Raw genomic sequence first — 16566 nt, forward strand, 5'->3', positions numbered from 1 at the left:
TGGATAAGCGAGGCTTGGATAAGTGAGACTCTACTGTATTTGTAGACATATAAAATGTCCGAGAAAGGGCAGAAAATCTGGACTTGGGATCAATTTTTTTAGAAATCCAGTCAGTCATGGGATCACATGTCATATTGATCATGTCCAAAATATTTCTGGCTATACATCTGATCTTTCTGTTAGATAATTTTTCTCCTGCAAATATCAAAGTACTCTCAATGCAGCATAGATTTAGCTTTGAGATTCTCCATTTATTAAAAAAATCCACTTTACTCTAGGGGAAACTACCCTACGGAAAATTATTTACAAGATTTATGAAGATTATGTGATGGACTTCTGTCAAAATATGCATATAAACTGAACTACACCCAATGATATTTGTGGCTTGAAAGGCAGACTCTTCTTTGGAAATGTGTGCATATTAAGTATTAACGGAGTGGCACTCAAACGTTCTCCTGAATAAGTCAATGGTTTCAAAGAAGGCATAACCACTGTGATGTCTAAATTAGTCTACAGAGGAGAACATTCAAAATATGAGATTTTGCTCTTCAAAGAGCAAATGGAGCACCTTGCCATTCTCAACTGTCAAGTTCTCCTTAACTTTCCTTTTTATGGTTCCTCTTCCACATTAAAAGACTATTTTTCTGGTGTGGAATCTGAAGGCTTTCTGGTTGTAAATTTAAATCACTAACTTTGCAGTGATAATTACAGAATTAAAATGACAAAAATGGGGGGATGAGGTTTCTAGAGGGTGGCAAAACTGTAAATCGATACAATATTAAAGTTCAACACGGCAACTGACGTATTTTCAGACATATGTTCTATAATTAATCAATTGAAAAGCCCCAACCATCCCAATATAATGTAATAATGTATATCTATCTATCCTTCCTATGGAACAATACTCATTGCTGTCAACCCCCTTCAATATTTGATGAAGTAACTTTCCCCACACCCCCTTCAAAAGGCATTTCCCTTTATTATGTAGCCTAAGACACCTTAACTAAAACCCCAAATCTGAATATTTCAATAAGGTTGTTTTATTATTCAGTAGATTCATGGAAATTTTACTAGGATGACAGAGAAAATTCCACACCATTCTGTCTCCGCTAATACAGGTACACGGCTTCAGCAGGCAATATTACTAGGATTAGCATAGTATGATGAAATATTTAAAGGAATTTTTTTTTCTAAAAACCTAATAAATCAAATGACTGCCAAATGTCATTAAAGTGATGGTCTTTGACTTGAATATGCTTTTCATATTCAAATTTGAAAGAAAGAGATGAAAGCCTGGAAAGGTTACTCAGTTTCAACTAATAACCTCAAGCACTCTACATTCACATGCATAAAAAATGAAATTGCCTCTATTGTCTAATTTTACTTTAGAAACAACTCCTTTCCTCCTGCCATCGTACAGATATATTAGAAGCGTTTTTAAGTGATATTCAGAGTAATATTGTTCCAAATATTTAACTGGGCTGTCAAAACCAGTATGTGCCTAGATGGCAGTTTACAAATGAAGTCCAAATGTGGAAAGTATATGTAGTAAGCCTTTGGCAGAGGAAAATAGATATGTTTGTTTTGGCATTAAGCAAGGAAGAGAACTTCTAGGAGTGGGAAAGGCAGGCGAATACAAAAATTGTGTGGGGTTGTATGGCATGCCCCTATAAGACATATATGAGATAAAGTTGGACCATGATTTCCAGGTCTCCTTTTAAGTACAATGGGGACTTGCTATCTGCTGGGGTTTTGTTCCAGGACCAACATCTATAGATGCTCAAGTCCTAGTATATACAATGGCATCGTAAACAGTGTCCCTCATCTAAAACAGCAAAATCAAATATTGTTTTCGGAACTTTTGTTTGGAATATTTTCAAGTCATGGATGGTTGAACCCATGGACGCAAATCCATCGATAGAAAGAGTCAATTGTAATTTAAATGGTGCTCTCTCCTAAACCTTTTCTAGAAGCCAAGATGACTAAACTGAGACTGTTGTACTTTGGTAATCTCATGGGAAGACAGAACTCACTAGTAAACAAAGTACTGTAATGCTCAGTAAGGAAAAAGGAGAAGACAAAAGTCACATTCCAGTTGGATAGACTACATCAAGGAAGCTACAGTTGCCTGGAGTCTGCAAAACCTGAGAAGAGACATTGATGTTGGTGATATGGAGGGGTCTCATTCAAGAGGTCACTCCAAGTCAACATCAACTTGATGGCAAATAACATCCCACATGGACAGAGCCAACCAAGGAAATCACACTTGCTCTAAGTCTGTAAGATCCGAGAAGGGTTGTTGATGATAGGGTGACTTGGAGATCTCTTATAGGGCCGCCATAAGTTGAAGTTGGCTTGAGGGCAGTTGACAAAATTCTCCAGCAACTAATTGGAGAATGTTTTTTAAAAAGGATTTATGGAGGTGAGGGTTGTTTTCAGAAGAGCAGCAGGAAGTCATAGCTCATTGCAACAGCATATGCTCTGCATGAAATGCTAGGGACTCATGATAGACTATTTATTTATTTATTTATTTACTGCATTTATATCCCGCTCTTCTCACCCCGGAGGGGACTCAGAGCGGCTTACAAATCAAACTTTGTATATGATATTTTATGACTGTTTTAACTGTTTTAACGTTTTAGTTCATTGTATATCAGTGTAACGGCATCAATTGCCACTTGTAAGCCGCCCTGAGTTCCCTCGGGTGAGAAGGGCGGGGTATAAATAATTGAAATAAATAAATAAATAAATAAAATGTACATAATGTAATATTACCATATAGTGATATAGTACAATACAGTAATGTAATAAGGCTTATATTGTGCTATGCTAATAATATATTTATTATTAGCATAGCACAATATAAGCATCAAATTACTATATTGTACTATATCACTATATGGTAATATTATTAGTAATATTACATTTAATATATAATATATAATATATAATTATAATATATATAGTAATGAAATTTCAGCCTAGGGCAAAACAACAAAACTACACATCCCAGAAACACTAAACTTGGCAGCACAACCCCTCATCCATGCCTCTACGTTCATACAACAAAAAGCTCCAGCTACTCCAGAAAACGGCCAGGCTTTGAGACTGCAAGGCTATTGACTGCTATTCCACCCGGCCAACAAAGGATTCCCATAAGCCACAGCAATGCGTGGCCGGGCAAAACTAGTATATGTATATAATTATATATAGATTAACATTTAGCCTTCTCTACCAAAGAGTGCTAGTGTCTCACCAAAACACAAATCCCATGATTTCATAGCACAGAACCATGGCACTTAGTGGTGTCAAATTGCATTCATTCCACAGTGTAGATGCACTCTAAGCTTCTCGCAGATCTGAACACAATAACAAGCACAGATTTCAGCAGACATACCATCCAAAGCTACTTTTATTATCTTTCAGGTCAGTTTGTTCTCGGACAAAGACCACATTATCTGGCCTATTGCAGCCGATGTACCAGATCTGATTTTGGGACTTGTTGTCTCTTTCTAATCACCCAGGTTTTTATGCCATGCCTGATGAAGAGCTATGGGAGTTTTTAAAAAACTGTAACGGACTGCAAGGTTTGTGTCCTAATATTACACCTGAATTTGTTCTAACATGTTGGTTAGACATTTTGTCAGGTTGATACTTTGGAGCCGTTGAGCAGCAAAGAACAATCTGATAACACCATAATCTATATTAGATTTGAATAACTTGGGCTGCAATTGAATAAACAGTGGAGTATTCACAGGATAAACTAGGGAGCAGGCAATAAGGACTCTGTTAGGTTCACCAAATGCTACCCGTTTCTCCCTGTAGAATCTGTGTATGCCAACACACCACTGGCTTGTGCTATGATCTTGTTCATTCATCTGCTTTCAATGTAGTTGGATCAAGGAGATTTTAACACTACCACCTTTCCGGAAGAAAATAAAAGAGAAAAAAACCAACATGGAAAAGGGAGCCATTCTTTTTCTGTCCAATTTTCGCTATTTTGACGTCCTTGTTGTCTCTTTAAACAACATATGGTCCTCTCCAGGATAAATACAGCCACCTGGAAAGCCTGGCTTGTGCTCTTTCAAGAACGCCAAATGTCAAAATTAATTAAGGGTCCTAAGATCTTAATTTAAGAAAAGTGATTATGACAGTTTTCACTAAACTGCTATTAGTGCAAGAAAAGCACATAAAGGCTATCTATAATGAAAGGAGAGAAAAAAAAGATGTAAACACACCTAGAGGAAAACGGGACCACCATGGAATAAATTGGTTTTGCGACAATTTGCCTCGTGGGCACATTTGAAGATAACTTGGGAGCTGACAGCGGTAAAAAAAAAACTTATTGTGATAATTGAAAGCTAAATTATTGCTCAAAAACGATCAAGTGCAGAGGTGGAGGGATGTGAACAAGCAGTTGCTAATTTTATTTTATTTCTGTTGTTGACTTTTGCAGAACGCAAATGCAAATTTCCAGCTCCTGATGTCTATTTCGAGGGCCTGGAACAAGGCTTTTAATCAATGTATTATACATCAAATTGATAATGTTAACTTCTGATTATTCAAACGGGATGAAATATTCATAAAGAACTGTCCAAAGTTTTACATTTCCCTGATTTTTTTCCCTCCCCCTTCCATTAATTATCATGCCTAGAAGCTTTTTTTATTTTAGCAAAAAAAGAGCACCAGTCATCATCTTGACTCAACTTGACAAGCTAGCAAGGCCCAATTACGTTGGCACTCTGTGGCACTTTGATGTAGTGGAAACGAAGAGAGATAGGGGCAAATTGTATAGCACATTATGTTAATGACATGATTTAATCCAGCCACTAAACTTTATGTAGCCTGTTAAAAAAGATGCTAACACTAATTATGCCACTTTGGAAAGGGAAAAGAAGGGGACAAGCATTTCCTACCGACAAAGCGAAGCTCATAAATGTTGTAAATGCAATGAAACAAAATGAAGTAATCTATGATTAATTATACATAACAGACTAGAGGAAAAAGAGAAAGGAGAAGGCACGTTGCATTGCTAAATCTTGGGCCAATTTTTGGGAGGTGGGGAGATTGATATTCCTTTTATGATCACCCCATTTAAAGCAAAAACACCGACTGTTTTAATTTGTCACCTGCAAAAGAAAAAAAAGGAACAGCCTAATCTTAAACAGCTTAAACAATACGGTTTGGGATTCATGGGATAATTAGCGAGGCAATCTCCCGATACAATCAGAAATTGTGTTTACCGAGTCTGAACCGCTGCAGGGATATTTGTGTTACTGATACAAAAAGAAAATAAGAAGCTGATCTTAAGCAAACGTTCGCTTTAATTTTCCTCCGAAAAAGCAACTGGGTATTCCCTGAGAAATGGCTTTACGGTATGCAGAGACTGGGATTCTAGATGTAAGCGCGTAACCTTCTGCCGCCCTGGGCTTGAAAAAGCAATGCCTGGATGTTGAAAGCACATATACACATGGTCACAGCAGCGACAACATCGAAGGAAGGGCTGAATTAGGAATGCCACAGCAGAATAAGCTCTGGTATTTCACCTTTAAGATAGACATACAAAAGTTCTCCGTTAGTGAGGTAACACCTTGGAAATCTGCTACTATAATCATCCCTTGGCTTTTGTGGATTTGATTATTCACAGATTTGATGAGAAATGTTCTCTCTAAGAATCTTTAGGTCCCCCAGTGTGAATCTAGGGGAAACTTCTCCTAGTCCTGGTGGAGGACCGAGATTTCTAGAGAGAATACACCATTTCAGGAATCTTTAGGTCCTCTAATGTGATTCTATATTCATTTGACCATATTCAGTGCTGGAGAATCTAAAAATTATCTAAAGTTAAAAGATGTTGCAATTACTTTATTCATATTTTTTCACTTCCACAGGGGTCCTGTGCTCCGAATCCCAGCAAATGTGGAGATGAACAGACTTGTACAACAATTTTAATGAAATGTTGTGGGGAAAGATTAGTCAAAGACTGCTTATAATCATAGAGCTACTGAGCTCAGATTTTCACCAGCATAATTCAGTTAGACTAGTGCCTCTTTCATACTGCACAATTACAGCAGTATGATTGCATTCTAAACTCTATGGTGTTATCCTATAGAATACAGGGGTTCTAGATTAGTGAGAAGCACCAATGAGTTGAAAATTCTAAATACCACATGAAACTCAAAATCCCAGAATTCCATAAGATGGAACCATGGCTCAAACTGGCACCAATGTGTTATAACTATGTAGTGTGAAAGAGCCTTCAAACACCAGAGTCAATTCAGTGCTGGCCCCATATTTATGAGACTTACTCCACCACAAGGTCTATTGGACTTCCTTCCCATTTACAGTAGAGTTTCACTTATCCAACGTTCTTGATTATCCAATGCATTTTTGTAGTCAACATTTTCTATACATTGAGATATTTTGGCGCTAAATTTGTAAATACAGTAATTACTACATAGCATTACTGCCTATTGAACTACTTTTTCTGTCAAATTTGTTGTTAAACATAATGTTTTGGTGCTTAATTTGTAAAATCATAACCTAATTTGATGTTTAATAGGCTTTTCCTTAATCCCTCCTTATTATCCAACATATTCGCTTATCCAACGTTCTGCCGGCCCGTTTATGTTGGATAAGTGAGACTCTACTGTACTTCAAGGTGAGCCTTAAACTTATTTATTTATTTACCACATTTGTACCCTGTCCTCAACCCCAAGGGAGACTCAGAGCGGTCTTACACATCCGCAACAATTCAATGCCATACAAACAACATACAATTAAATAAACATTTATGTTAAAAACAAGAATTAAAAACATCTAAACAACTACGTCAATCATTAAAATCACACCATCCAAGATCGTAGTCCAAAGCTATTCCAGTTGTCATTGAACAAATTTTATATTCCTTTATTACACTGCAATTACTCTTCAAAAGCTTGGTCCCATAGCCATGTTTTAACTTTCTTTCTGCAAGCTAGGAAGGAAGGAGCTGATTGAATATCACTTGGGGAGGGAGTTCCACAGCCAAGGGGCCACCACTAAGAACGCCTTGACTCTTGTCCCCACCAACCGAGCTTGCGAGGAAAGTGGGACCGAGAGCAGGGACTCTCCCAACCATCTTAGAGGGAGAAACATTCAGACAGGTAAACTTCTTGTTTAATTTTAATCTACATAAAGCCAAAACAGGAAATTTATTTCCAGTGTCTGTTGCTGATATTGTTTTTCAGAAAGTGTTTTTATATGCTTTTTTGGTTTTCAATTTTCAATGCTGAAGGTGTTTTGCAACGCTTTTGATACTGATTACGAGTGATCTTGGAAACACATTTAGGTTCTTGAAATAAATAAGTAAAATATCACTAAAACATACTAAGAATCAGGATGACTACATCATGAATGTTAGAAACTTCTGTGTATATCATGAACTGTTGAACTGTTAGGTAGAAGCATATCCTGTCTTTCATTTTAAGAGGTCTCACGGGGGTTTACCTCCATACTGAGTCTATATTAAATGTGCTGAGTTCCTATTGATTTCAAAGAGAGAGATGAGGCACATCTTTAGTAGTGACTTATTGAAATCAATGAGACTTAAAAAAAATGGTTAACCTTGACTGAATTATCCCCATTAACAGAAAGTCTACCATGAACTCAGGGGAGTTTACTTTCATGTAATGGTCCCAGGTCGCCAGGTGCTCAAATGCAGAACATGAAAACATTAATTTTTGGACTATACAGCATAGGATCCATCATTCAGCATGGCCACTAGTTGAATTGCTGAGGATTATGGTCAACAAATAATGTTTGGAACCTCTGCAAGAGAGCACTATTGTGTCTGTCTAATGTGAAATGAACATTTCAATCTGCATTAAAAATGGAAGGAAGTGATACTGAATTTTAATTATTACTTATTAAATCTTAACAGATGCAGCTCCAATGGAGTGTACACCATCCCCGACTCCTAGTTTGTCCTTGAAACTAAAGTGAGAGGCTCTCAGGAAGTGTTTATGGGATTTCAGATGATGATTGCATTATTATAAAAAAATTCTCTCCTCCTGACTCATGTATTGCACTTCTCCAAGAGAGATGAGTGCAGAAAGAAAGAAAGAAAGAAAGAAAGAAAGAAAGAAAGAAAGAAAAAAGAAAGAAAGAAAGAAAGAAAGAAAGAAAGAAAGAAAGAAAGAAAGAAAGAAAGAGGATCTGCACTCTCACCCATACCCTTTTCCGGAGGTGCTAAGATATTTTAAGTCTTCTTAAATCATTCTGGTTATAATCGAGCGCAACAAAGCCAGAGATTTGTAGTCCCAGCTGTATTTTTGCAGGGCTCATTGGCAATGAGTAATTTTCCTATTTGGCTCACATTGTTCCAGCTTAAAAGAATCTGATGGCACTGAATATGCAGTTAATCATCATACAGTTCCACCGATTAAAACAATTTCTCTCCCTCTCTAGTTTGGATAGGTGGCAGCATTTCAAAATCCTTGCGAGGGATGATGAATAGACAAGAAGCCAATCAAGCACAAAATATTGCTTAATGTAGCTGGTTACACTCTACGATGACGCGCATGCATTACTTTCTCCTAAGTTGGCGCCTGATGATTATCATCGGTCAGGTATCAATCATGGTAGGCACACTCTACATTATTATTATTATTATTATTATTATTATTATTATTAGAAACACAACAAGATGAGTCCACAGCAGACACTCTGCTGGCTGATGTATTGGATTACACATCCACTTCCCAAGTGTCTAGGACTGTGTGATTTATCAGCGAATAATGTGTGCAGATCCCAGTAAGGTGGCCTTCTGCAGCTGGCAGGTGGTTATTATTATTATTATTATTATTATTATTATTATTATTATTATTATTATTATTATTATTACTACTACTACTACCAGGATCAGATCTGGGAAGATGAAAGACATCTTGAAACAAGGTAAAGGACACAAAACTGTCCTCCAAAAGACAGAAGCAGCAATAACACATTCACAATACGGTATTATTTCCAAACAGCAGGTCAGGCTCTTAACCAGGACTGGTAACAGGGAATATATAACCCCTTCAATGAAACAGCTTTACCGGCTATTGGTCCATTTACTGGCAGAATTCTTATGAGATGTTCAGTACTACTACTAGGAGCAGTTTGTTGCTAACTGCCATCAAATCTTATGGTGGCCCCATGAATGAAAGACCTCCAAGTCATGCTATTCTCAACAGATCTGCTTAGGTCTTCCTGAATCGTAGTTGTGGCTTCCTTAGGTCTAGCTATTGGCAATGTGGTCTTCTCTATTCCTACTGCCTCCACCTTCCCAAGCACTACTCTCTTTTCTAGTAGTCAAGCCTTTCCATATTATGTTCAAAGCACAGCAGCCTCAGTTTAGTCATCTTGGCCTCTAGGAAGAGCTCAGCTTTAAATTTGCTCTAAGATCCATATATTAGTCGTGTGAGCAGACCATAGCATCCAGAGAACTCTTCTCCGGCACCACATTTCAAATGAGAGGCAGCAGTAAGCATTTCCAGGCTAAAGCCCAACAGACGGTTCGGTAGCAGCAACTATAGTAGTTTTGTTGCCATCATTATTATTACACTTATTTCTATCTAGCCATTTTCTCAGAATGGGACATAAAGCAGTTCACAACAATTAAAAATGAAAATTCACACACCAGGACAAGAATAATCTCCCTCTTTGCTTCCCTTTCCCTGGCGGGCAAAGACCATTTTATTCAAGTGAGCTTCTCACTTATAATTGGTTTAGAAAAAGAGATGTTAATCATAGAAAGGTGTTTTATCTATTTTTGCCACTGTGTTTTAATTGTGTACCGATATTATTTTAACCTTATGTTTTTTAAGCTGAACTGTTGTTTAATATGACTTTAATAGGACATTCATATGACTTAAAAATACGTGTCCCTTGTTTTTTGTACATACTACCTTGGATCCCGTATAAGAAAAAAGACAGAATATAAATTAAACAAATAAGAACTTGGATCTGTATTACTATTCCATGCTATTTGATCTTGTTAATACCAATTTTCCAAAACCAGAAGGGGACTCTTGGATACTTCCAAGTACTATTATTAATTTTATTATTATTATTCGTTTGTGTGACCCCCTCTTGCTGATTTAACTAATTTTTCCCCTGCTGCTTTACAACAATGTCACAGTTTGGATGCTGGCGGCCACTCTTAATAAAATGTTTGAAGATATCAATAAAGAATATATATTAAATCTGCTTTGGATACTTATAAGGAAAGATGCATTCATTTTTCTTCAGAAATATCAACTAACCGGATTCAGGCTTGTGGACACTGGACTCGAAACAATACAGTCATCGCTGTCAGTCACTGATTCAACAGCATCAGCCATGCATTGCTCATCTTGCTCTGTTGAAAAAACAATAAAAATATGAACAAGTGCCCTAGTATTACGTCCAGTTGAGATTATTAAAGAAAACTGTAAAAAGGCATAACTGCTCAGTGAGAAGTGAAAGCAGCTTGAAGTAGTGATGTATGACTTCTTTTCCTTGCAGACAAAACGTGACACTGGGTAATCGATGATCATTAAATGGTCTGCAGGGTTACTGAATTCCTCTTTCAGGCCTCGTTTCACTTGGGCACAACATTTGGAGAGATGTGAAGTTACCAGCTTGGTTACCAAAAGAGATTATCTATAAGTAACAACAGAGGTATTGGACAGATTCTTAAATCACACAGAACTGTGCTGAGACTCAGGATATTTTACATTAAGGAGGCAAACTGGCATCAAAGCTTTGGAGACAATTCCTATCGCATGATTATGGAAAAGAAAAACTCCTGTGACTTCTTTAAACCAATTATGGTTATAAGAATAGGCTGAAGAGCTAAATATTCAAGAGAAATTTAGTGTCACCAGTGAAGAGGCCCTGTCTCTTAGTCTTGCTGTTCTAATCAGTTTCATCAGGAGGATCTTGGGTTTATGAGTAGAGCGATGGTTTGGAGACTATTAAAAAACCCCAGTTAGCGTTTAAAGGGGTAATACTAATACTAATACTAATATTACTACTACTACTACTACTAATAATAATAATAACTTTATTTTTGTATCCTGCCTCCATCTCCCAGAAGGGACTCGGGGCGGCTCACATGGGGACAAGCCCAACAACACAAGTTAAAACACAGAACAATCAATTAAAAACATTATAACTACATAAAACAATAAAACACATCAACAGAATTAAAACCAGGACAATAATAATAACTAAACATTCAGGGAGTAAAATTGTGTAGAACTCTGAATAGGGCTCCTAGGAGGTATAGAGGTGATCAAAAATAAGGGCGGAGGAGCAATCTTAGTAAATACTAAAACCATAAAGGGTAAGGAACAGCGATAAAGTGCAATAACTGATAATGAGTTGTGAACATTAACACTCTGAATATGGACCAAACATGTATAGATAACGAATGCAATCATGGCAAAAATTCAGACATTTTAGCTACCAGTTGAGATTTCCAAACTGCTTTCAGAAACAGTCCTACAGCTACTATTTTAGATTAACATGCCACCAACCCCAAGTTGGCTCTAGCCGGGAAGGAGATCAATATTATTGAAGTTAGTCAACATCATGTGTGGCACATTGTGTAAGTCGATAATTACCTTCTGGTTCCAAATCCTCAGTAATTTCAGTTTCATCCCCTGAAGAAGCTGAGCTCTGGTCAGCAAACTGGCCTTCAGAGAGCTGAGAAGAATCCTCTTGTTCCAGTTGAGTTTTGCTTGCAGATTTACTTGTTCCATTGCCTGCTTCAGTTTCTGGTTTGGCCTTGAGAAATATAAGGATTATACAAGCAAAGCTTTGTATATTTGTAGTAATTTCTTTCTTTTTTTGTTTTGGGGTGAGTGAGGGTTACAATTAGCATTTCGTTTTACATACAGTAGAGTCTCACTTATCCAATACTCGCTTATCAAACATTCTGGATTATCCAACACATTTTTGTAGTCAATCTTTTCAATATATCGTGATATTTTGGTGCTAAATTCATAAATACAGTAATTACTACATAGCATTACTGCGTATTGAACTACTTTTTCTGCCAAATTTGTTGTCTAACATGATGTTTTGGTGCTTCATTTGTAAAATCATAACCTAATTTGATGTTTAATAGGCTTTTCCTTAATGCCTCCTTATTATCCAACATATTCGCTTATCCTACATTCTGCCGGCCCATTTATGTTGGATAAGTGAGACTCTATTGTATATAAATGGGGCCTTGCTTGTTTGTTTGGAAGGCAACTTTTAAAGAGCGATTTCCTCAAAATGACAATTTGTTCTTGCCATTAAGTGCCTTTGTTTCCAGTTTATGGAGATCACAAACTTATCACAAGGTTTTCTAAGGCTGTTGGTGTATTCAAATGCATCTAATCTTAGAGGGCTGATAAACTCGTATTCCTCAGGGATTGGGGTGACTGATGTAATTTTGTCATTTAACATATATGAGAATTTAGGCCAATCTGCCTTGCTGAAGTTGAATATTTGTTTAAAACAAATTTCCTGAGACCTTACAGTTGGAAAAAATTGGCATATTATCGGCCAATACTATGTGTTTGGTATTGGTGGTCCCACTGATTTTAGTACATTGCTGCACAATACTGTCTCTCACAAATAGAAGGTCTGGGTCATATCCTGGGTGCCATCTCCCATTGTTGTAGGATGGTGGGAGCTTACTATCATGAATAAGCAATAGTTTATGCAATGCAGCCTGGGAAAGGACAGCCTCTCCATTTTTATCCTCCTGGGCATAGTCCCATATGTGGTTATGGCTGTTAAATTCACCATCATTATCATCCTTTGGTGCCTATCAAAATTCTCAGGAGAGGAGAAACAAAACCAGTCATTTGGGGGCTTGTACACATAGAGGTAACGATCAGAAGTGACTCGCAATATGCAACCAATCAACCAAACAAACAAACTGACCTTTTCAGGACCAACTAGTATGAAAATCTCTAATAATTAATTAATCAAATGCCAAAGAACAGGTGCTTTATGAACTGTGTTATGATAAGAAATGTGATGTGCCGTGTGTCCAAGAAACATACAGGAACAAACAACAGAAACAAGCAAAAATTCCAGGAATGATTTAAATGGTGGAAAGACCACATGTGCAGTATGGAAATGCTGTCTTTATAAAACCGGGCCTCCAAGCCAGAAAATTGATGATGGTATATTATTATTATGATCAATTGTTCATCATCATCATCATCATCATCATCATCATCATCATCATCATCATCATCATCATCCATTTAAATAGCACCACCATCGCTGTAAATGACTCTTTGCTAGCAAAAAAGCAACAAAACAAGATTTCTAACCTCACAGACTACATTCTATATTCCTGTCTTAGGAATGTTTTCTGCTGCAAATGCAACTCCCAACTTGGACAGTAGCCCATACTGGAAGCACTATAGAGGCCGACTCCATGAACCCTAATCTATCTTGGCACTGTACTCTCAGTTCTTTAATATGTAACATGACATGGCTTGTAAACCTGCATAAAAATATCTACTAAAGCATTCAATTTGCAATGCCGAGCTTTTCCTTCTCCTGTTGAGTTTTCGCTTTGCATTTCTGAGCCGCCCATGAAACGGAGAATCCATTGAGGGGAAGAAGAAAATGACTTTCCTGTAACTAAGCATAACCTGTCAAATCACTTTCTTTGTGAAGGGTCAAGTCTGCCAGGAAAGAGGAGAGGAGTGATTTGGCATACTTCTAACTTCCCAGCCCTATCCTGGTGAATCTATCTCTTAAGATTCCCTTTGACATTCTGGATTCATGATGATATTCAGCTATAATATATTATACAGGCAATTATCCTGATAATATTGACAGAAAATACTAGATTTGCTGTGCGCTTTCAAGTCATTTAAAATTATTATTATTATTATTATTTCATAGTCCAATGCTCAAACCACTTTATCATGCTAGCTCTGAAACACTAAGTTACTTTTATCAAATACTGTAGGTATGCTATGCAGCATTTTGAAGAAAAATAAAGTCAATTTCTCCAAATCCAGTCACACAAGAATGAAGTTTCTAACTACACTTTCTGTTACTCACAAGCTATAGACCTAAGACCAGATTTTTTTTAAAAAAATCAATGTTTTAAAATCCCAAATTAATGAACAGATTGCCCAATCAATTACTCTTTTTCAATTCTATATAAAAAGAGAAATACAAACAGAATTGGTTTGAAAGCTGGTGAACTTTATATGACTGCATACCTGAGGAATGTCTGACACGATGGCCTTTTCATCTTTAGTTTTCTCCTCATGTTCTTTATCTTCATTTTGAGGGCTCTAAATCATTAGGATTAAAACACAGAAAATAGTTTCTTAACCTTTGCAACATGAAAAACATTTCATACAACATACAGTAACCTTGCGTTCTACATGTAGATTCAATAGATCATGGAAACATTTGGGTAAATGAACACAGGTACACCTTTCTTCATTCCTAATATACCACCTCCCCTGACTAGATATTAGGCATATCATAATATCAACACACCCAAGAACAACCCAAGTATTATCTGAGGTAAGGCAAGGTAATCAGAGGAAGATCCTTCAAACAGTAGCCTCCTATTTGTGAAAATATCTCCTTCAGGAAGCCAATATTATTCTAACATCGCTTTCCGAATTAGACAAATATGTTTTCGCTGTCTTGGCATGTGAATCTATTATCATCTTATTTTTTTGACCATGTAGTGACTAAAGTATATTTCATTTCTTGTATATGATCTTGTTTTTGAAATTTCTTCCTTCCAAATAAATAAAATATCCTTTGATTTAGCACTTTCTTCGATACCAGAGCCAGGACCAGAAGAAGAAGAGCAGCTAAGGTGACAACATTGTCCATCTTAGAACAGAGGCTATTAATCCTGGATTGTGGGATGTAGCTTCTTGTTGAATATTATTTAGAGTCTGGGCAAAAGGATTTGAGAATGGTCATTGGGACAGTGCACTACCATCTTTTCTTATTACCAGCCCCTATTTTCTACAATAAAACCTTGAGGATGGTTAGCTATCACAGGGTACCGTGGTAGAAAAGCAAGGCTAAGATGTTACTTCACATTGTAAGAAAAAACGAGCTCAACAAACACATTAACTCAGAAACGATCCATATTTACCGTATTTGACAATTCAACCAGATCCACAAAAGACACCTTCTTATCCACTGCAGATGTACGCTGTCTAGGTTTAGGCTGTGGCCTCTAAGAAACAAGAGAGATAAATCAAAATCAGTAATGTTCACCAAAGTACATAATGAGCAGGTTTGCATATGGATGACCAGTTTAGACACATGGGAAATAACTGGCTCCTTCCTCCCGCTAAAATTGATCTCAAATCCAAAAAAACCTGAAATATGATATTCACAATGCCTTCTGTCCCAGCCTACTGAATTTGGGAAGCTCAATTTCTCAAGTATCTTAATGGAAACCCCAGTAAGTATACTGCAGAGCATTTGATACCCCACTGGCAGATTACTCCAATAGGCTCTCAAAACTGAAGATTTGTAAGGAAAGAGCTTTTACGAAGATGTGGCATTGTTTTAAATGCTGCTTCATATCGGTTTAAAGCACATATTAATATAGGTAGAGTATCTCTTATTTGAAATGCTTGGTACCCCAAGAGTTTCGGATGTGGGGTTTTCCCCCAGATCTTGGAGCGCCTGTATTTGTCTACAGTGTTTTGGAGATGGGACTTCAGTCTGAATCCAAAATCCATTTATGTTTCATATACACCTTGTACACATAGCCTTAAGGTTACTGAATATACAATATTCGAATCATCCTGTGTGTGAATCAAAATTGGTGTGCATTAAACCTTCAGAAACAAAGGTGTTGCTCTCCCAGCTACCCAAGTGGATAATTTGGGTTTCTGCAATCTCCAATAAGGGATGCTCAGCCTGTATTGCTAGTCATTTAATTCTATTTTAATGTTGACTTTGTATGATTTTAACTATACCATAATCTGGAGAAAAGGCAGGATGTAAATAAGGATAATGATCATGATGATAATGTACCACTGCTGTTGAAGTGAACAGAGGTGTCGGGAGAGGGCCTTCCCCTTGCCCCTTCACTGGTTTCTCATTCTGGATATAATGTGACAAGTCTGCTGCTACAATCGAACCAGGTGGTTGTAGATAGGAAAATTTCCATTTCAGCTCAATGCTAATTGTACCGGCGGAGAAGCCTTTGGAATCTGTTAGTTCAAAGGTACCTGAAAATCCAAGCACAAGAGCAAATCCATGACTTCCTCTTCTTAAGGTTCAATATATTGACTAAACAGATCCCTCTATGATTTTCTCAAGCAGCTAAAACATTTTTCCTCCAGTGCTCACACAGGATATGAAGCAGGACTGCAAAGTATTTACTTTCATCATTTATCTCTGTCTTTCTGTTACCCAAATATGGGCTTTCAAAATGACAAACCAGCACCATCACACAGCAATCAATGAAGCACAGCCATGGACAATAAATCAATAGATCAGTGGAGATATATGGATTCTATAGCTTCAGATCTTCTATGGAAAATT

The 16566-nt window shown here is 37.1% G+C and overlaps 1 protein-coding gene across 6 annotated transcripts in view; it reads right to left on the minus strand.

Moving 5' to 3' along the window:
* Positions 1-16566, minus strand: part of rpgrip1l (RPGRIP1 like) — a 69085-nt gene that overhangs the window by 16960 nt on the left and 35559 nt on the right. For 5 of the 6 annotated variants that reach the window (XM_008113889.3, XM_008113888.3, XM_008113886.3 and 2 more), the window contains 5 exons: positions 16054-16250; positions 15158-15241; positions 14253-14327; positions 11631-11793; positions 10287-10381 (listed from right to left, as the gene is read on the minus strand). In XM_008113889.3, the coding sequence (XP_008112096.1) occupies positions 10287-10381; positions 11631-11793; positions 14253-14327; positions 15158-15241; positions 16054-16250 (614 nt within the window). Of the gene's footprint in view, positions 1-5306; positions 5547-10286; positions 10382-11630; positions 11794-14252; positions 14328-15157; positions 15242-16053; positions 16251-16566 lie in introns of those variants that run through there. The other variant, XM_062961913.1, reaches the window with a different exon arrangement.

Source organism: Anolis carolinensis, unplaced genomic scaffold, assembly GCF_035594765.1.
Source record: "Anolis carolinensis isolate JA03-04 unplaced genomic scaffold, rAnoCar3.1.pri scaffold_9, whole genome shotgun sequence".
Taxonomy (NCBI): domain Eukaryota; kingdom Metazoa; phylum Chordata; class Lepidosauria; order Squamata; family Dactyloidae; genus Anolis; species Anolis carolinensis.